The 21,575-nt window shown below is 45.5% G+C and overlaps 1 protein-coding gene across 2 annotated transcripts in view; it reads right to left on the bottom strand.

Annotated features, from left to right (window-relative positions):
- Nucleotides 1-1,277: 1,277 nt before the first annotated feature.
- LOC144605378 (ataxin-7-like protein 1) overlaps nt 1,278-21,575 on the bottom strand; it is a 79,757-nt gene continuing 59,459 nt past the window's right edge. The window contains exons 9-11 of one of the 2 annotated variants that reach the window (XM_078420534.1): nt 19,584-19,705; nt 17,522-18,353; nt 1,278-9,093 (exon numbers count right to left, since the gene is read on the bottom strand). In XM_078420534.1, coding sequence (XP_078276660.1) covers nt 9,076-9,093; nt 17,522-18,353; nt 19,584-19,705 — 972 coding nt within the window. In that variant the 3' untranslated portion in view covers nt 1,278-9,075. The remainder of the gene's footprint in view (nt 9,094-17,521; nt 18,354-19,583; nt 19,706-21,575) is intronic. The other variant, XM_078420535.1, reaches the window with a different exon arrangement.

Genomic DNA, 21,575 nt, shown 5'->3' with positions numbered 1-21,575 from the left:
CACCTCCATCCCCCCACCTCCATTCCCCCCCCCCCACCTCCACCCCCTACTAGGAAGGTATCAAGGCCCCCCATTTCTTCCTTGATAAAAGACCCAACCAATTTCTCTCTACTAACACTCTCCTCCGCCTCGCAGAACTTGTCCTCACCCTCAACCACCTCTTTCGACTCCTCACTTTCTCCCAGTTAAAAGTGTAGCCACGGGCACTAACTTGCATGGGCCCCGGTTATGCCTGCCTTTTTGTTTATTACATCACAGTCCTTGTTCCAGGTGTGCACTGGATCTATCCCCCAACTCTTTCTCTGCTACATTGGCGACTGCATCGGGGCTACATTCTGCACCAGTGCAGATCTGATGGACTTTATCCACCACTAACTTCCACCCTTCCTCTTCAAATTTACCTGGACTATCTCTGACACCTCTCCCCCCCCCCCCCCCCCCCTTCTGGATCTCTCTGTCGCCATCACAGGAGAGACTATTGACTGATGTCCACTACAGACTCCCAGAGTTATCTGGACTACACACCTTCCCACCCTGCTTCTTGCAAAGATGCTATCCCCTCCTCTCAATTCCTCCGTCTCCACTGCACCTGTTCCCACATGAGGTTTTCCACACAAGGACATCTGAAATGTCCTGTCTTTAAGAAACGCAGTTTCCTCCCTTACTGTCATAGATGGGCTCCTCACAAGCATCTCCTTTGGGTCCGGCAGATCTGCTCATTTCCCTCCCCACCCCCCTCCCCTCAAAAGCAATAAGGACGGGGTTCCCCATGTCCTCACCTTTCCCTCAACAGCCTCTTCATGCAATACATCATCCTCCGACATTTCCTTCATGTCCGTGATCCCACCCATAATCACATCTTCCCATCCCAAGCATATACTGTTAAACGGGTCAGGCAGCATCAATGGAAGACATGGATAGGCAACATTTCGAGTCAGGATTGAAGGATTCCCACCCGAAATGTCCCCTCGCCATGTCTTCCAGAGGAGCTGTGTGACCCACGGAGTTAGAAGCATTTTGTAGCATCTCAGTGTAAACCAGCATCTGCAACTCCTTCTGATCCACTGTTACTCCAGCATTTGTGCCTGTGTTGCTCAGAGCTCTGACATGCATGCTACTATTCTATCCATCTCCATTCCCATTTATCTTTTTATGATTGTTAATATTAGAGAGGACACATCAAAAATTTGAATAAAACTTTTATTTAAAAAAAATATCCAAATTGCTCACCAAACAGATAAACAAAAAAAACTTTATTCAAAACATCTGTTTGGGTATTATAAATTATACATTTGTTTATAAACCAAAACACACTGAGGTCTAAAGTCAATGTAAAAAAATCCATAAATATTGGTCATACTGCAATCACTCGAAACAAACTCCCCAACACATATAGGAGGCAACTTCAACTGGCCCCAAGCCAATGATGAATGGAATGTGAACTCAGCAGATTGGTTGACTCCCAAGAACTCGGGGATAGGTGAGGAGTGGATTGGAGCCTGCACAATGTGCTACGTTACTATACGAGCCCCGTGCATTCCCATGATACGATCAGCCTGTATTTTGGCACCTGATTATTGTGACCCTTACTACTAAACTGAGCAGAGAATTGAGCTTAGTGATGATGCCATCTGTGTTTGAACAACCTACTAAACATTCATTATCTCGGCTCACTCGTTGCGATTGGTAATCCATACTGTACCCAACAAGTTCAAAACTCTCGCGAGGGCTGGGTGTGTCTCTAAGCAAAAACAAAAGATCAGGAGGAACTGTGGAGGGAGTGGACAGACCAGTTTTCGGGGGTCGGGACCCTCCGTCAGACTGTGGAATGGGGAGAAAAATGGAAGAGAGGTGGGAGTTTGGCAAAGGATTGGTGGCTACAGGGAGGTTGTTTGGTAGATGGGAGGAGTAAGTGACAACGTTTGTAGGTGAAAAGGAGACAAATGGGTGTCAGATAAGGAAAGAAGTAAAAGTGGGAAAGGAATAAAGTGAAAGCCAGTGAGAGGGATAAGGGTGGAAGGGGGTAAGGGGTAAAGAAAGGGGATGAAAAGGGGAATATTAGACTCTGGAAAGGGAGATGAGCATACGGAGGACGGGAAAGGAGCAGGGCAACGAGTGTGGTGGGAGATTGTGGGAGAAATGCAGTGGAGGGGGAAGGGAAAGAGAGGGGAGGTTTGGGGATAGTACTTGAAATTGGAGAATTCAATGTTCATACCATTGGGTTGTAAGTGGAATAAGCTGTTCTTCCAATTTGCCTGTTGCCTTGTACTGGTCGGAAAGGTAGGTATGGGAATAGGAGTTAAAATGGGTAGCCACTGGGAGCTCCCGAAGGTCATGGTGGGCAGAGCCCAAGTTTTCGACAAAATGTTGCCTAACCTTTCCGATTTAAAGGAGGCCGCATTTGGAGCATCAAAGGCATTGGACGAGGTTGGAAGAGGCATAGGCAAAACTCAGCCTCACTTGGAAAGGCTGCCGAGGACCCTGGATGGAAGTGAAAGAGATGGAGGGACTCCGATTACCTCTTCTGCTGCTGCTGCTGCTGCTGCAGGGGCAAGCACCAGGTGGGGGTGGGAGCTTTAGTTGGGGAGGAATGAGTGAGCCAAGGAGTTATAGAGATAGGTGGTTTCTACAGAAAGGAGAACTGAGGCGGGAGGCTGTGACTGGTGGTGGGATCACTTTGAAAGTGGCGGAAATGTTGGAAAGTGATGCGGAGGTTGGTGGTGTGAAAGTCGAGGACCAGTGGAATTCTCTTCTCATCCCGTTGGTGGGGCGGGGGGGAAGAGAGTGCAAAACTGTTCTTGGTCCTCCAAAATATTCCAAATGGAATTTAAACTGGAGGTGAGAGCGTTAGGCCTTGGTTAGGGCGTAATCCATAACGGCAGGGGAGAAGCAAGATTTACTAAAGAAATAGGATGTCTTAGATGTTCTAGAGTGGAAAGGCTCATCTGGGGGGGGGGGCAGATGCAGCAGAGACGGAGAAAATTAGAGTCAGGGATGTCGTCCTTGCAAAAAAGGCAGGGTGGGAATAGGATGGGTAATCTCTACGCAAATCTTGATCAGCAAAAACATTGTTGAACCTATTACTGTTCACTGTGGCTGCAACACCAAATCGCTCAATAATTCTAACCACAAGAGTGCTCTTTAAAAAGAATTCAGCCTACTTTGAGTCCACCCATTCTGAAGAGCGTGAATTAAAAAGTGCATCATATGAAAAAAGCAGACAGTGGAAAAGCATACGAAAAGGTTTTTTTTTAAATTGCCACCATCATGGCAACATATGAAACCTTTAGTTCCCATTTTAATCATTTTAAATATTATCTTTCTTTAGCTTCAGTCCTTTGCTGAGCAAACTGGTGGTTTCCTGATGTATTACCTGACAGAAAGTAGTAAACTAAATATCAAGGTTTCCCATGTCTTGCTAGTAATCACTATCCTAAACCCGCAACATAGTCATTTTAAAAGGCTTCCCTAGTCAAGTTCAACAAATTTTAGTATTGATCTGAAACAGTATCTAGGATATGGCCATTGTTGATAAGCTCAATTGATAATTTCTTGACACCATCAGAGCACCCTTTGATCTAACCTAACATACAATATAGGGATGGGCCATTCAAAAAGCCCTTCAAAAAGCAAAACTGCAGGTGCTGGAAATCTGAAATAAAAACAGAGTGCAGGAAACATTCAGCAGATCAGAAAGCATCTGTAGAGAGATAAATTTAACATTTCAAGTAGATGACCTTTCATTGGAAATGTCATTAAGACCAAATCTGCAACTCTTCAAATGCTGCCTAATCTGCTGCGTATATTTCTCTGTTTCTGTTAATGGAATACTATTTTCTGAATTATAAAACTAGCAATCTATAATAATAAACTTCAAGGACATGTATTAAATATTTTCTAGCAAAACAATACCAACAACAAAAATAATTATTTAAACAAAAAAAGCCAGTTTACAGGCCTGGGCGAGTCTCATATTTGATGTAAGTATTCAGTTCCTTAGGTTAGTGTTCTCCCATATAAGGAAAATGTGCAGTCCAAACACTCAGAGAATAAGAGAAATTATCAAAAAAGAGGTTGACATTTTAGTAGGCCTCCTTTAGGGAATTAAAAGTAATTTTGAGGTACTGCAAAGCTTGGGGAGTGATATAACCAAGATCTATAAAATTATCTATATAATGTCTGAAGAGGGGTCTCGACCCGAAACGTCACCTATTCCTTTTCTCCAGAGATGCTGTCTGGCCTGCTGAGTTGCTCCAGCTTGCTGTGTCAGTCTTCTATAAAACTATCATTGTGTTCAACACAGTGGACATGAGGAAGTCTCTACTTCTGAGCAAGTTTGACAATCATAGATAAATCCAATAATTAATTAACACCACTACCAGAGTGGTGAAAATTTAGAAACAGGTACAAAACAATCATAAAATACCTTTTATATGAAGTAGCTGATACAAAAAAAAATCAGACAATTAAGAGGAAGCAAGCCAACATCAGAGAAGGGGTCATGGGGTTAGATGAAGATGGTTGGGAGGATACTCTGTTTAAATACGAGCTTGGAATTGCCTGCCTAACTAGTCTTTTCTGTGTAATAAACCATTTAAGGAATACAATGGTTAATAAGCCAAGATAAACAAACATTTGGATGATTAAATAGTGATGGTATTTCTCCACTAGTTGGCAATTCATCAAATGACAAGGCCTCAAAGTTAAGACAAGAAGGAAAAACATTGCTGTAAACCCTCTGATCCTTGCTAGCTCACACTCTTCCCTATCTACCAACAGTGCATTGCTCTATTTAAATTTATATCTGGTTACTATGGTTAATGCATTTTAATTACTTTTATAATTTATTTCAAATTACATCTCCGTCTTGATACTGGCAACATTTTAAATGAGAGCATGAAAGTAGGGCGGCACGGTAGCGCAGCGGTAGAGTTGCTGCTTTACAGCGAATGCAGCGCCGGAGACGCAGGTTCGATCCTGACTACGGGTGCTGCACTGTAAGGAGTTTGTACGTTCTCCCCGTGACCTGCGTGGGTTTTCTCCGAGATCTTCGGTTTCCTCCCACACTCCAAAGACGTACAGGTATGTAGGTTAATTGGCTGGGTAAATGTAAAAAAAAAATTGTCCCTAGTGGGTGTAGGATAGTGTTAATGTACGGGGATCACTGGGCGGCACGGACTTGGAGGGCCGAAAAGGCCTGTTTCCGGCTGTAGATATATGATATGATGATATGATGAGGGACACTCTGTCTCCATTATAATCTTAATGATGTTATGACTGAGTATCAGATATGTTAAGTGGGATCAAATTGGTCTATACAGAGCTTCAACCAAGTCTTTCCATTCCAGACACCAATATAACTCCATACCCAACCTCCTTATAAAAACATGGAATATAATGGGGAAAAAAATCAGATTCAGATTATAATGGTTTGATCTGTACAATAAATTACATGACTACTGACTTTGCAATGATTTGCATCTGACAGCACACTGGGCTTCACCTGCTGCCAAGGTATCTAATTACGTCAATGGGGATGCATCTGGCATTTGTAACATTAGGTCACTATATATATGTATTTTTCCGTATATAGATATATATATTTGACCATTTCAATCTGTAAAATATTATAGACAATGTGTCGTTACTAGATCAAATACAAAAAATATTTGCATAATTCGGTACATAACCATTAAAAACTTTCCAGACATTTGCACACCGTGGCATTTTGAGTTCCGTGCCTGATACACGTGTTCAGTATTTCACATTATTGTGCGCGTCTCAGTCATTCACTTGAACCAGCATAATGGCGGCCATTTTTGGTACTCCACTGAACTGACAGCTCAATGTAGACAGGACAAAGGTGATCAGGACCAGAGACGGGGCTATTTCTGCAAGTTCAACACAAATTCTTCATCATTACAATTTATTCCTCGTTCCTGGAGTCATTCCAGCCCAGAATGATGAGGGGAACTGCTAACTTTAAGGGTTATGCAGATAATAAGTCTGATATTGTATGACCAGCGCTACACACTATTAAACTGGTAATCCCAATAACAGTGTTAGTGGGAAAATGAAAACTATTGCACTGATACTGGAGGCAGAGTGGAAGAGACTCATTTAAGGGGCAAGCAGACAGGAGATCATTAGGAGACATGACAACTCGATGCTATACCTCCATGACATAATGTTGCGTAGTTCACATAAAATGATATCTAATTTGAATTAAAAATACAAAATGAAGTTATGGCGAAGAAGACCACTCGTATCAATGATGCTGATAAAATGGGATAGGGCTGAAATATGCACATATAATAGCAATGAAATTAAAAAAATCCTGCTTGTAACAGAAAATACAATGCAACATGTTGTATGAATATTCAGTTCATCTTATCGTGGGCAAAGGAATGGTTTGGTTTGAGAATTATACAGAATTTGACAGAACAGAAACAAAACAAGTAAAGTTAAAATGGTTTGTAGTTAACCTCTGAGGTCACTATTATTAAAATGTAAACTTAGCTTGGTTTCCATCTCTTAGAGATGGTAAGATGCCAGGGGGCTGGGTAACACTGTTCACCCAGTAATTCAATGATCACCATATGGTCTGACCTGTAGTGGTGGGTGGATGGGTGAGGGTGCTATTTGGAGGGTTCAGCGTAAGTGATCTAAGACAGCTGAATGAGACAAAACTGGCCCTTTAGAAGCCCCCACTCCTCCTACCATGATCAAATAATCTATCCCCACAGCAAAATATCAGAGGGCAGAGACACCTGTGGCTGCCTCTCGGACAGAATGATACAAGGGGAGTATAAACAATACAGAAAGTTAAAACTTGTGCAGACTTTGCATCTTCTATCCGTGATCGCAAGGGGTTTTTTCTTCCTGGTGCTCTAACTTCCTCCAACATCCCACAGACATACTAGTGGATCAGCAACTGTGGATGACCTCTTACTACAAGTTACAAATCAAAGGACGTTGATGTGCATGTGTGAAGGTGAGTGAATTAGTGAAGAAATGGGACTGCAGAGATTACACCCTTGAGAGCTGGTATGCACCTGCCACATCAAATGATCTCCTTCAGTGTTGGTACCAATCTAAGTTAAGGTATCGAGGGGTAGAAAAATGGAATTTGGAGAAGGGAGAAAAGGAGAGGGGAGGGATTGAAAACAAATAAAGTACCAGACTGTAATGAAAGATTAACTGCAAAGGTGAGACTGGGCAAAGGATGTTCAAATTCACTTAAACAGAAGGAATTAATGATCACCCTATTACCAATAAATCAAATCATTCTTTCTTTTCAGCATGCTCCTTTTCCAATCCATTAAGGTTTCACACAGAGGAGCCAAGTTCACAAATATGCCTCAATGAACAAATTGCAAAGGCACTGTGATGCAGCCAGTTAAGTCAAAGGGCAAAGATACATGAATCATTTGCCTCCAGGTCCTATGCAAGTATTTTTCTTCCTATTCATATTTACGATTGGAACTGTTCAAACTTTTCTGATCAAATTTCAGTAGGTATGAAGTTTAAATTGGGGCAGTCATTATCCTCCTCTCTTAAGCGTTCCCACTCGAACTACTCATGGTGGCTGTTAGTGCTAGTGTCGTCTCTCCTAGAATGAGAAAGGTGGTGGTGGATCTAACTCCCCGAGTGGCGGGGAGGCGAGGGATTCTTGCAGGCTAGTCCTAATTGTGCAAAACGAAGGTTGTGAGGGGAATTCCTTGGGGAATGTACCGGAAGGGCACCCAGCACCCACGGGCCATCATGAACACCTCCTCTGCGACACGATGAAGGCAGGGAAATACACATTTACAAATGCATGATGCCAAAGGGGAGACTTGCACCCCACTGCCTGCAGATTCTGGACTGAAGAAATGGCACTTTTATCATTCTCCTGTATGCCGTGGACAAAAACTCCAGGTTGAATGTTCCATGGCCAATTTTGTGTGCATTTGGAATCAGGTCCCTTTTAGAATAATGCAGAGCAGGGCCTCCCATGTCAAGTGGCCAGTAAAATAAACACAGTAAACCTTCAATACAACAGACCATGGGGGAGGGGAATAGTGTCCATTATTGCCGATTGTCTGCTATAAGTGAGTAAGGGATTACTGAGTAATAGAGTATCATTGTACAAGTAGTGGAAACAAAGTATGCAGATGCTAGTTAAACACAATAGGACACAAAGTGCTGCAGTAACTCAGGAGGTCAGGCAACATATGTGGAGAACATGGATATGCGACGTTTTGAATGAGACCCTTCTTCAGTCTCTCGGTCTGGAACGGAGCCTGAAATCCAGGTGTGCTGATCGCCCTGGCCAGCTGGCGGCCAGAGGGGAGGCGAGGATCGGCAGAGTCATGGTTGCGGCCTGTGCAGGTAGAGTCGGTGGTGGCGGTGGCAGGCGTGGGCTGGCAGCGGCCAAGGAAACCACAGCCATGGCGGTAGGTCCAGCCTGAAAGCTGCCGGGTGGGCGGAGTGAGCCGGTGTGGGTAGCACAGCCTGGCGTTGAAGGTCGGTAGGTCTGGATGCGGCCATGGTGGTGGTGGTGCGGGCCGGGAGTGGGGTCGGCAGGTGGCCTGGAAGCTGCCAGGGAGGCAATGTGAGCCGGGAGTACCGTCGGCAGTCTGGCCCTGTGCTACAGGTGGGTAGGTCTGGCCTGGAAGCTGCTGGGTGGCGGCGCGAGCCGGGGGTGTCATCACCTGCTTGGTCTGGTGGTGAAGGTCGGTAAGTTCATCCGCTATAATCAAAATCCGTTATAAAGAGATCCGTAATGACAAGGGTTTACTGTAGTAAAAAAAAACGTTGAAAGGGATAAACAAAAGAGATGGATGACAAAGGTAGTAACTGAACTCCATACTGATGTGGTATCAGAACAAAGGGTAGGCTGCACGCCCAAAAGGAGTTTGTACTAAATGCGGCAGCTACTGGGATGTGCCCACTTTCAGTTGTGACCAATAAGCCTGTGATCCGACAGAGCTCTCGACACCTGCGATAGGAGCCAACAGGTGTGGCCAGAGGCTGGGACATGTTGCTGATCAGGGAGAGGTTTCCAGGTCCTTATCTCCACCATGGTCATTTTCAAGGGCGCATCTTCGCCTGCAGGAAGACAGACAAAGAGAGAGGCATAGAGAGTTTATATTTCATCATATAAATCGAAACCCAGAGAAAGAACAGAACACACATGTTCCTCTATCTCCTGCTGGTTATCGGGGAGGAGAGCCTGCTTCTATAGAGTGGCTTTCCAAGTATTGGAACTTCTCCAAACATTAAGTATAATCTCTTTCTAATACAAAACAAAAGCAGCTACAAACATACGCACAGCATGATCCCATAAATATTGGAAATTGTAACCATGTAATTATTTTAAGTGTAGTCACATAAACTAAAGACGCTGGAATCTTGAGCTAAACACAAAGTTCTGGAGGAATTCAGTGGGTCAGGCAGCATCAGTCGAGGGTATGGACAGATGAAGTTTTGGGTCAGGACTCTGCTTTAGATTCATTGGAATGAGGGGGATAAAGCTGGAAGAGAGATCTGGGGGGGGGGGGGGGGGGACTAAGATCTGGGGGGTAGGACTAAGTCTGGCAAGTGATTGGTGAACATAGGTGAGGGGGTGATTGGTAGAGGGGTGGAGTGATAAAGGCTAGAGGTGAAAAGGAGACAAAGGGTGTCAAATAAGAACTGAAGATGTGAAACGTAAAGCTGGAGGAGGGATATGGGTAGGAAGAGACAGGGAAGAGGGAGACGGGGAATTCGGGGATGGGAGGAGAATGTGGGAAGAAGGAGCAGGGAGACTGAGATTGGGAGATGGCGGGAGGAATGATAGCATATCAGGGTGAGAGGGGCACCTGAAAGAGGCACGGAGAGTGGGTGGGTGGGTTAGGAGGGCATGACTTGAAATTAGAGAATTCAATATTCGTACCATTGGACTGCAGACTACAGAAAATGGAATATGGGGTGTTGTTCCACCAGTTTGTGTGTGGCCTCACTCTGGCAATGGATGAGGCCAAGGCTAGAAATGTTATGGGAATGGGAAGGATAGTCTGAATGGTTAGCGAGCGGGAGATCCAACAGTGCTTGGCGATGAGAATAAAACGTTCGGCAAAATGGTCGCCTAGTCCACGCTTAAAGGAGGCCACATCGGGAGCACTGAATTCAGTAGTCGAGGTTTGAAGAAGTAGGGGCATGTGAACCTCTGCCTCACCTGGAAGGCCTGCTGCGGTTCCTGGGTAGAAATGGGAGATGTGTAGTGATAGATGTTACATCTTTTGGGTGCAGGGGAATGTACCAGGAGAGGGGGTGGGTTAGGTATGATGTGATGTGTGTACAGCGGAGAGTGGTCCCTACAGAAGGTGCAAAGGGTGGGAACGAAAAGATGCGACTCGTGAAAGTTGGCAGAAATGTTGGAGAATTACGGTGAAAGGTAAGCATCAGGGGAACACTATCCATATTCTGTCCGCAGGGAGGGTGAGTGAGAGCAGAACTGAGGGACACAGAAGATTCATTCACAGCAGCAGCGTAGAAACCATGTTTGCTGAAGAAAGAGGACATCTCGGATGTCCTAGAGTGGAAAGCCTCATTCTTGGGAGCAGATAGGGCAGGGATGGAGAAATTAAGTGTAAGGGAAGGCATTCTTGCAAGAGGCTGGCTGAGAGAAGGTGTAATCAAGATCTTAGTGGGAATCATTGGATTTGTAGCACACGTCAGTACATAGACTGTTCCCTGTGATGGAAACAGAAAGGTCGGGTAAGGGGAGGGAGATTGTCCAAGTGAATTTGAAGGCAGGTTGGAAGATGGTGGTCAAGCTGATAAAATCAACCATTCTGCATGGCTGCAGGTGGCAGCCCCAATGGAGTCAATGGAGTGGAGAAAGACGAGGAATCCTGCTGAACGTTTGGCACAAGGAGTGTTCAAAGTAAGCAACATTCGGCCCTTCGAGCCAGTACCACCATTCAATGTGATCATGGCTGATCATTCTCAATCAGTACCCAGTTCCTACCTTCTCTCCATACCCCCTGACTCCGCTATCCTTAAGAGCTCTATCTAGTGGCTCTAAATGGCCTACCCCTTATTCTTAAACTGTGACCCCTGGTTCTGGACTTCCCCAAAATTGGGAACATTTTTCCTGCATCTAGCCTGTCCAATCCCTTAAGAATTTTATATGTTTCTATAAGATCCCCTCTTATCCTTCTAAATTCCAGTGAATATAAGCCCAGTCGATCCATTCTTTCATCATATGTCAGTCCCACCATCCCAGGAATTAACCTGGTGAACCTACACTGCACTCCCTCAATAGTAAGAATGTCCTTTCTCAAATTAGGAGACCAAAACTGCACACAATGCTCCAGGTGTGGTCTCACCAGGGCCCTGTACAACTGCAGCAGGACTTCCTTGCTCCTGTACTCAAATCCTCTTGCTAGGAAGGCCAACCTGCCATTTGCTTTCTTCACTGCGACTGTACCTGCAAGCTGACTTTCAGTGACAGATGCACAAGGACACCAGGTCTCGTTGCACCTTCCGTTTTCTTAATCTGACACCATTCAGAAGTAGGATCTCGACCCGAAACGTCATGCATTCCTTCTCTCCAGAGATGCTGCCTGTCCCGCTGAGTTTTGTGTCTACCTTCGATTTAAATCAGCATCTGCAGTTCTTTCTTACACCATTCAGATAATAATCTGCCTTCTTGTTCTTGCCACCGAAATAGATAACCTAATTTATCCACATTGTACTGCATCTGCCATGCATCTGCCCACTCACCCAACCTGTCCAAGTCACCTTGCAGTCTCACAGCATCCTCCTCGCAGCTCACACTGCCACCCAGCTTTGTGTCATCCGCAAACTTGGAGATGTTACATTTAATCGTCTAAATCGTTAATATATATTGTAAATAACTGGGCTCCCAGCATTGAGCCTTAATAATGAGTATGGTATGACGAGTCTTTGTCGGCATTGGGCCTGTCCTCGTTGGAGTTTAGAAGGATGAGGAAGGAACCTCATTGAAACTTATCGAATAGTGAATGGCCTGGATAGAGTGGATGTGGAGAGGATTTTTCCACTAGTGGTGTTGCAACTAGAACCAGATTCTCTAGCTCCATCTAACATTTCCAGATGACACCATGGTCTTAGGCCAAATCACAGACAAATATAAGACGAAGAACAGGATGGAGATAGAGAACGTAGTAACATGTTGTTAGGACAATAACTTCCCCTCGAAATCTAGCTCTGGACTTCGGGAAGTGTGATGGAGGACATGCCCCAATCAGTATCAATGGTGCCCAAGTGGAAATAGTTAAGAAATTCAGGTTCCTTGTAGTCAATATTGCCAACAATCTGGTGTGGACCAACCACATTGAAGCAACAGCCTAGAGGGCACACAAATGACTCTAAAAATATAGTTAAAAATATATGCAAAAAAGTAACGATGATAAAGGAAACTGTTTGTTGGGTGAAAACGAACCCAGGTACCTTCCCCTGCAACCACAGGAGATGCAACACCTGTCCCTATACCTCCTCCCTCGACTCTGTCCAGGGACCCTGACAGTCCTTTCAGGTTAGGCAGAGGTTCACTTGTACCTCCTCCAACCTCATCTACTGTATCCGTTGTTCAAGATGTGGACTCTTATACATCGGCGAGACCAAACGCAGACTGGGCGATCGTTTCGCGGAACACCTTCGCTCAGCCCGCGTGAACCTACATGATCTCCCGGTTGCTAAACATTTTAATTCTCCCTCCCATTCCCACACTGACCTTTCTGTCCTCGGTCTCCTCCATTGTCAGAGTGAGGCTAAACGCAAATTGGAGAAACATCGTCTCATATTTCGCTTGGGCAGCTTACAGTGGTACGAATATTGATTTCTCTAACTTCAAGTAATCCCAGCATTCCCTCTCTCTCTACCCCTCCCCCAACCAAGTCGCATTAGCTTCTCGTTTTCACCCAACAAAATGGCCCGTTTCCTTTATCATCGTTACTTTTTTGCATATCTTTCATTCATTGTTCTTTATCTCTCTACATCATCATTTATTTCTCTCATTTCCCTTTTCCCTAACTAGTCTGAAGGATCTCGACCTGAAACGTCACCCATTCCTTCTCTCCAGAGATGCTGCCTCTTCTCCTAGACTGCAACCTTGCCGTGGTGGAGAGGCCTGCGTACTCCAGTGATCCTGTGAGCTAGGCCGGATGGGGTTTTATATCCCTGGCAGGTTCAACCAAACCGGACAGGTCATGTGTGAGGAGGCAGACGAAGCAGTCCCTGGTCCTCCAAGTTGGGGGTTGGGTAACTACCCCACCCTGGAAAAAAGTGTGAGTTACAGAAACATTGACGAATGAAAACCAAATGACACACTTGGTTGAAGAAGGTGCCCCAGCGACGGGGATCATGACGCTTCCCAGCCAAACCCGCAAGGGCGCTGGGAAGCTGACACACCGTCTGACGCCAAAGAAATCCATCCTTGTGGGGACATGGAACCATGTTCCAGGCTGGTAAGGCTGCCACTGTTGCCAACAAAATGGTGCGCTACAATCTCTCAGTCCTGGGCTTGGCAGAAACAAGATGGACACAGTCAGGGGAGATCAAATTGGCCAGTGGGCAGTCCATTATCTACTCTGGAAAGGAAGATGAGAGAGTGAAACATACAGAGGGAGTGGCCATAATGATGACGAAGGACACTAGAAAGGCTCCAACGGCATGGAAACCCATCAGCTCTCGCCTCATCACCACAACCTTCAAAACCAACAAGAGAGTGAAAGCCCACATAATCCAATGTTGTGCACACACCAATGATGCAGAGGAAGAGGTCAAAGACAGGTTCTAATAACAGCTTGAACCACCAACTTGGTGGTATTGGAGCCAGAGATCTCATTATCCTGATGGGTGACTTCAACGCCAAGATTGGAGACCAAAACGAGGGATATGAGGCAGCAATGGGAAAACATGGAGTGGGGAAAATGAATGAAAATGGCGAGATGTTTGCTGAGACCTGCGTTAACAATAACCTAGTGATTGGGGGAAGTGTATTCCCCATAAAACAATCCACAAAACAACGGGTGTCACCAGATCGTGTCACAGAAAATCAAATTGACCATATTTGTATCTGTAAAAAGTTCAGAAGGTCCATGGAAGATGTGAGAACAAGAAGAGGAGCAGATGCAGCTTCAGACCACTACCTCCTGGTAGGGAAATTCAAGCTAAGGCTGAGGAGACACCACCGGGCCAAAAGCCAAAGAGCGAAATACAACACTGAATACCTCAGCAGTGCTCAAGTGGTAAAGAGGTTCAAGGATATCCTCTCAAGGGAAAATACAGAGCTACAGCTGAGGAGGAAGGAAGGATGGACAATCAATGAGGAGTGGGAACACCTAAAAGCTGCTTGGAGCTCAACCTGTGAGGAGGCCCTAGGGAGAAGGACCCAAAAGCACAAGGAGTGGATAACACCAGAAACCCTCAACACAATCCAGCAGAGGAGAAAGTTCAAAGAGAAGGTGAACAACTCAAGAGCAAGAGCTGAAAAGGCTTTGGCCCAAAAGGAATACAACAGATGCCACAAAGAAGTGCGAAAGAACATCAGGAGGAACAAGAGAACACAGGTGGAGAGGCTAGCCAAGGAGGCAGAAATTGCGGTTACTCACAGGAACATGAGGGAGTTGTATACCATCACAAGGAAATTGTCCGGGACATACCTGCACAGTAACAAACCAATTACAGACTAGAACGGCCAACTGCTTTCAACCCAGGAGGAGCAGCTCGGCAGATGGGTAGAGCATTTCGAAGAAGTCTTAAACAGGCCACCACCGGCAGTGCAGCCACATATTCCCCAAAACCAGGATACCACTACATATTACGTGTGATAGACCAACAAAATCAGAAATAAAGGCTGCAATCAAGCAACTGAAAACTGGCAAGGCAGCTGGCCCTGACAATATTCCACCTGAAGCCCTTAAGGTAGATATAGACTCATCAACAGACATGCTCTATGGCTTCTTTGGGAGAATTTGGGAGGAGGAAAAGACACCCACAGAATGGCCAGATACATTGTGAAACTGCCAAAAAAAGGGGACCTAAGAAAATGTAACAACTACCGAGGGATCAGCCTACTTTCTGTAACCAGTAAAATTCTCAACCGGGTCATCCTCAACCGTCTTCAGGAAGCTGTAGACGAGAGGCTACGGGACCAGCAAGCAGGATTCAGGAAGGATCGCTCATGCACAGACCACATAACAACATTACGCATCATCATTGAACAGTCTATTGAATGGAACACTTTCCTGTACATCAACTTCATCAACTTTGAGAAAGCGTTTGACAGCTTAGACAGGACAACACTATGGCGCCTAATGGACCACTATGGAATTCCCACCAAGATCATATACTTCATCAAGAGCTTGTATGATGGAACCTCATGCAAGGTTATGCATGCAGGCCAGCTCTCCCAGAGCTTTAGTGTCAAGACGGGTGTCAAGCAGGGATGTCTACTGTCACCATTCTTGTTCCTCCTGGCAATTGACTCGATCATGATGGAAACTGAAGGGAAAAGAAATGGAATTCAGTGGACAATGTGGGAACAGCTAGATGACCTTGACTTTGCAGATGACATAGCTCTCCTTTCACACACACAGATACAAATGCAGGAGAAGACGGATAGACTCTTACAAGCTGCAACAAAACTTGGTCTTACACCCAATACAGCAAAGACACAGGTGATGAAGATCCACTCCAAAACCAGCAACCCTATCCTCATGCACAGCACTGCCCGAGAGGAGGTAGAAACATTCACCTACCTAGGCAGTGATGTGGACAACACCGGAGGGGCAGATGCAGACATAAAAAGCAGAATCAATAAGGCTAGGGTGGTGTTTAACATGCTCAGGAAGATCTGGAGTTCAATACATCTCAATCAACACCAAAATATTCATATTTAATTCAAATGTGAAGCAGTTGATGCTGTATGGATCAGAGACATGGAAAACAACAAAACACAACAAACAGGCTGCAAACATTTATTAACACCTGCCTCAGGAGAATGCTAAACATCTGGAGGAGAGACAAAGTAAGCAATGTGGACCTGTGGAAAAGAACAAGCCAGGATCCCATTGACTTACAAATTCAAAAGAGAAAATGGAGTTGGATTGGTCACACCCTCAGAAAACCTGCCACAAACATCACCTGGCAAGCCCTGAAATGGATCCCCCAAGGAAAAAGGAATAGAGGTTGCCCCAGGAACAGCTGGAGAAGAGGTGTCCAGGCAGAAATGTCTGAGTGGGCTCAACTGGGGAGATCTCGAAAGAATCGCCAACAACCGAGTGAGGTGAAGGACATTTGTCAATGTCCTATGCTCCCTAAAGGAGCCAAGGGCTTAAGAAGATGAAGAAGAAGAGATGCTGCCTGTCCCGCTAAGATACTCCAGCTTTTTGTGCCTATCTTCGGTTTATACCAGCATCTGCAGTTACTTCCTACCAATGCCTCTCTTTCCTCAGGACTCTTATAAACTTCGACAGATACACCATAAAAAGCATTACTGTTGGATCTTATCACAGCTTGGTTTGATCATAAGATCATAAGTGATAGGAGCAGAATTAGGCCATTCAGACAATCAAATTTACTCCGCCATTCAATCATGGCTGATCTATCTCTCCCTCCTAACCCCAGTCTCCTGCCTTCTCCCCATAACCCCTGACACCCGTACTAATCAAGAATCTATCTATCTATCTCTGCCTTAAATATATCCACTGACGGCCTCCACAGCCTTCTTGGGAACAGTTTGGGAACAGTTCTGCACAAGACCGTAAGAGATTGCAATGAATTATGGATGCAGCCCAGTCCATCACATAGACCAGACTCCCCACCATTGTCTCCATCTACACTTCACGATGCTTCAGAAAAGCAGCCAATATAATTAGATGTCCCACCCCCATCATTCATCTGTCACCCTGCTCCCATTAAGTAGAAGATGCCGAAGCCTGAAAGTGCACACCACCAGATCAGGAACAGCTCTTTCCCCACTGTTATCAGGCTTCTGAATCAACCTTCCATAAGCAAGGGACTGTCCAATTCACTTCTACCCTTTGCAGACATTGAACTTTGTGTCTGGAATTGGTACTTTACAATGCTGAGAACAATATTCTGCAGCCTGTATCTTTCCCTTTGCTTTACTTATTGCACTTGACTTTGGATTGATTGTATTATTGTATAGTATATATAATCTGTTTGGATAACGTGCAAAACAAAGCCTTTCACTGTACCTCAGAACACGTGACAATAATAAACAAGACCCCAAGCCCAAGTATCACACCCTCTGACAAAGGACCTGCGAATTCTACCGCTGAGCCGAAAAATGAACTTTGTTCAGCATTAAGGAAGAGGAATTCTGAATACTTCTGCTCCTTAGCCGATGGAATCAAGACAGTTGCATCACTCCAAACAGCAGCTTGCCTGAAGAGTTGGCCTTGAATTTCAAATTCTCTCCAATTAGATCCTAATTCTTAGATGCCACTTCTCCACAAATTGCAGTGGGTGTGTTATTCCTTACCGTTTGTGTGTGGGAGTTGAGGGGCGGTCGAGATGCCGCCAAGCTCACCTCTCTTTTTCTGTGCGCGCAGTTGACTTCGGGGGACTTGGTTATTTTGGTGGGTTTTAAGCATGAGGCAGCGTTCTTGCGTTTCCTGCCCTCGACCGGCAGGGGCGAGTTGGCGATCAGTGGTGGGGAGGAGGGGCAGTGAATTCCAAGCTTACGTCCCTCACAGAGGCGAGCATCCCTTTTGGGGTCAAAGTGTTCCACTGTCCAGCCGGTCCCTTTGATGGAGTTCCCTGAATGCCCCACCATTCCCGCCTGTCCCAGTGCTTTGGGGCTGTGAGCAGCCACTCCGTTGTTAGCGTTGTGTGAAGAGGTATTCAAGTTAGCGGGCCGGGGGACTATTCCACCAGGGGGAGGGTTGCTGAGACTGCCCAAACTTAACACACAGTTCCTTTTGAGTGGGGGGTCCAAAGTGGGTTGCAACTGGGAGGTGGAGAATGCTGGCTTCTTCCTCTTGCTGTGTGATGCGTCAGTGAATGGGTAAGAGCCTTGGTGGAATCCGGACACTCTCCCAGCCTTGGCCCAGGACATTCTGCCTGAAGCACGCAAAGGGTTTGAGGCGGGGGGTATCAAAGGGGGCGAGAGGCAGCAGATGGCAGGCAGTTCCGTGGAGGTTCGTGCTGCGGCGGAGGCAGCAGTGGAGGGTGTTGGCTTTAGATCCGTGCCCACGAGCGAGAGCGAGGAGGAGTTGGCCACCACAGGCAGGGACGGCAACGACTGCAGCGAATGCGTCGATGAGGCAGGTGGTGGCGGTGCCCTCTGGGCATCCATGGCTGGAGGGATTTTCCTGCATTAAGAAGACAACCCAAAATGAATCAATTATCCCTCACGTTATAAGCTATCAGTCACAAGGAGTAGTGTTGGGTGGGTGGGGGGTAGGGGGGCCGGCAGGGAAGAGAAAGAAGATGGTGAACTAATGCAAGGAGAACTACATTGTATAGTCATACAGTGTGGAAACAGGCTCTTTGGCCCAACCTGCCCACACCGGCTAACATGTCCCAGCTACACTAGTCCCACCTGCCCGCGTCTGGCTCATTACTGGAAGAGGGAGGTCCCACTGCTAGACACGGGAGAGGAGGGAGTGAGAGGAGGGAGGGACCTACACTGCTGTGAGGGGCTGCAAGGCGAGGAGGGGAAGCTGCATAGGATTATTACAATTAACATTAACATTGATAGATTATTGTCAGTTAGCCTATTGAAAACTATGATATCTCTGCGGGCAGGTTGGAGAAAGATCAGCCATTATCAAGCAAAGTCCGAGGGGCCAATTGGCCTCTTCAGATTCAATATTGATTTCACACAGCTTTCTCTATTCATGTTCAAAAAGCAGAAGACTGCAGATGCTGGAAATCTGAAATACAAACAAAAAGTGCTGGGGATACTCAAGAGCTCAACACTTAAGGGATGGCACGGTGGCGCAGTGGTAGAGTTACTGCCTTACAGCGCTGGAGACCCGGGTTCGATCCCGACTACAGGTGCTGTCTGTGCAGAGTTTGTACGTTCTCCCCACGACCGCATGGGTTTTCTCCGAGATCTTCGGTCTCCTCCCACACTCCAAAGACGGACGGGTTTGTAGGTTAATTGACTTGGTATAAATGTAAAATTGTCCCTGGTATGTATAGGATAGTGTTAATGTGCGGGGATCGCTGGTCGGTGCGGACTCGGTGGGACGAAAGGCCTGTTTCCACGCTGTATCTCTAAACTAAACTAAAACAAAGTTATTGTGGATACCTGAGGGAGAAAATTCACAGGTCTTCATTTCACTAAATACTAATTACTCCATTCTCCAATTGCTCCACTCATTCCTTGTGAACAGATATCTATAAATTATCTTCCTCTGACATTTTATGAGCTTTTAAAAAGTGATGGGATTAAGCTACAGATTATTCCTACAATAGTTCATCTCTCTCAGATATTTTTGAACTGTAGTAGAGTCCGGTACATTGGAATCTATCTTTCATATCTCAAATGCTTCAATGAAAACGTAAAAGGGGCATGAGAAAGGCAACATACTGACCTCCACATCTGAGAGTTTAGGTGCCTTTCCACCATGGAATTAAGGGCCAATCGGAAACGGTCCAATCTCCTGTTGAAGACGTAATAACCTCGGCTAATCATTCGGGATCCGAAAGTGCAAAACTGGAAAGAAGAAAGGTCAGACTGGGTGAAGGAGAGGTCAGTTCAACAATGGCCATTGTACACCAATAGTTCATTATGCAGACCGTATATGTTGCGAAAAGACCAATTCACGCTCAACAGCTAGATCATGGCTACAATTTACAGAATTTATAAAGAACGATTGGATTCAGGCTTTGTGGTAATGCTGTGAAATGCCACAAAAAAAGTACTAGTCATTTAGAATTCTTCTCTAGGGTCTTTACAAGGATTACACAAGAGACCAACAATTTTTTATCTGAAAGGGGAATAGAAATTATGGGATCTCTACAAGCAGATCAATCAGATCAATGTTCGCCATGATCTGCCTATAAAATGGAATGAGGGGCTCTGTGGCCTACTGCTATTCTGGTATTTGTTTCAGAGTTTTTTACCCACTTGTAATCAAAGACTGCTGCTGATGCTAGAAACCTGGCATAAAAATAGAAAATGCTGAGGATACACAACAGGTCAAGCAGCAACTGCAGAGAGAGAAACAGTGTTAATGTTTCAAGTTGCTGCCCTTTCATTAGAGGTCTATTCTCTCCACGGATGCTGCCTAACCCCGCAGAGTTCCCCCAGCAGTTTTACTCAAGGTTCCAGCATCTGCAGTTTCTTGGGTCTTCACCTTCCATTACAACTGGAAATGTAGAAAACACCAACATGCTGATCACTTTTTCATTTCTAATCATCATGAACGTTGTTTCTCTTTTTCTCTATCTCTCTCTCTCTCTCTCTCTCTCTCTCTGCCTGACCTGTTGAGTATTGCCAACCATTTGTGTCTTTATTTTGTTACTGATTCCCTATTGTGCAGCACATTCCCACTGGGTCCGAGATCCAGAGTTACCTTCCGTGCACAGCACAATCATAGCAATACACAGTGCAGGGTGCCATTCAAATTATATGTCTGGTAAAAATGGGATTTAGATTGGTCCCACTCCCCAGTCTTGGTCCAGAGTCCAGCAGTGTCGTTGGGTAAGAGATGTAACAGAATGTGCTATTCTCCTTTTCCCAAATAACCCTGTATGTTCTATTGGGACTGAAGGATGAGGGATTTGAAGCTCAAATCTGGTCGATAACATCCTCACAAAGCTTTGGGATACGAGGCCAAAAGAACTGCCTAACGCACTAATACCCACAGAATTCTCTGCTCTCCAGTAAAGCCACACATTGAAACTCAGTACTACGTGCAGCTTTAAGGAGGGAGCAGGAATGGGACAGAAATTATTCAACCCTCCTTGTTGAAGCCATAAAGTTAAAATGCACGTTCAGCCAAAGTTAAAGCACTTCAGCACCCTGCATCGATTTTCAGGCAGCAATTTTCACTGACCTTGCACGAATGCCATTTTATTCTCCCCACATTCCCATCAATTCTGCCCAGATTTTACAAATCACCTACACACTAGTGGCCAAATGTCAGTAGACAATTTAACCTAACAATCTGCACATCTTTGGGATATGGTAGGAAATCATTGCCAGCGGAAACTCACGCAGTCGGAGAGAGCATGTGTAAACTCCACACAGACTGTGCCTAAGGCTGGGATCGAACCCAGGTCACTGGAGCTGTGAGGCAGCACCTCCACCTACTACACGACTGCACCACCCTGATTTGTCGTTGATGGTGGAAATGCAACATTGTCAGAGACGCTATTGATCAGATGAAACGTTAAACCAAGGACCTGTCTCCCTCCCAAGTCTATCTGGGATATGCAAGGTAACAAATTTGAAGAGTGAAAAAAACTAAGGAGCTGATTGTGGGCTCAACATCCAAGGACGTACACGCCACTGGAAATAAATGGGTCTACTGTGGATAGGGTGAGCAGTTTTAAATACTTGGGAGTCCGCATCACAGAGG

The sequence above is a fragment of the Rhinoraja longicauda genome, chromosome 24, assembly GCF_053455715.1.
Source record: "Rhinoraja longicauda isolate Sanriku21f chromosome 24, sRhiLon1.1, whole genome shotgun sequence".
Taxonomy (NCBI): Eukaryota; Metazoa; Chordata; class Chondrichthyes; order Rajiformes; family Arhynchobatidae; genus Rhinoraja; species Rhinoraja longicauda.
This window is presented reverse-complemented; position numbering and strand designations above follow the sequence as displayed.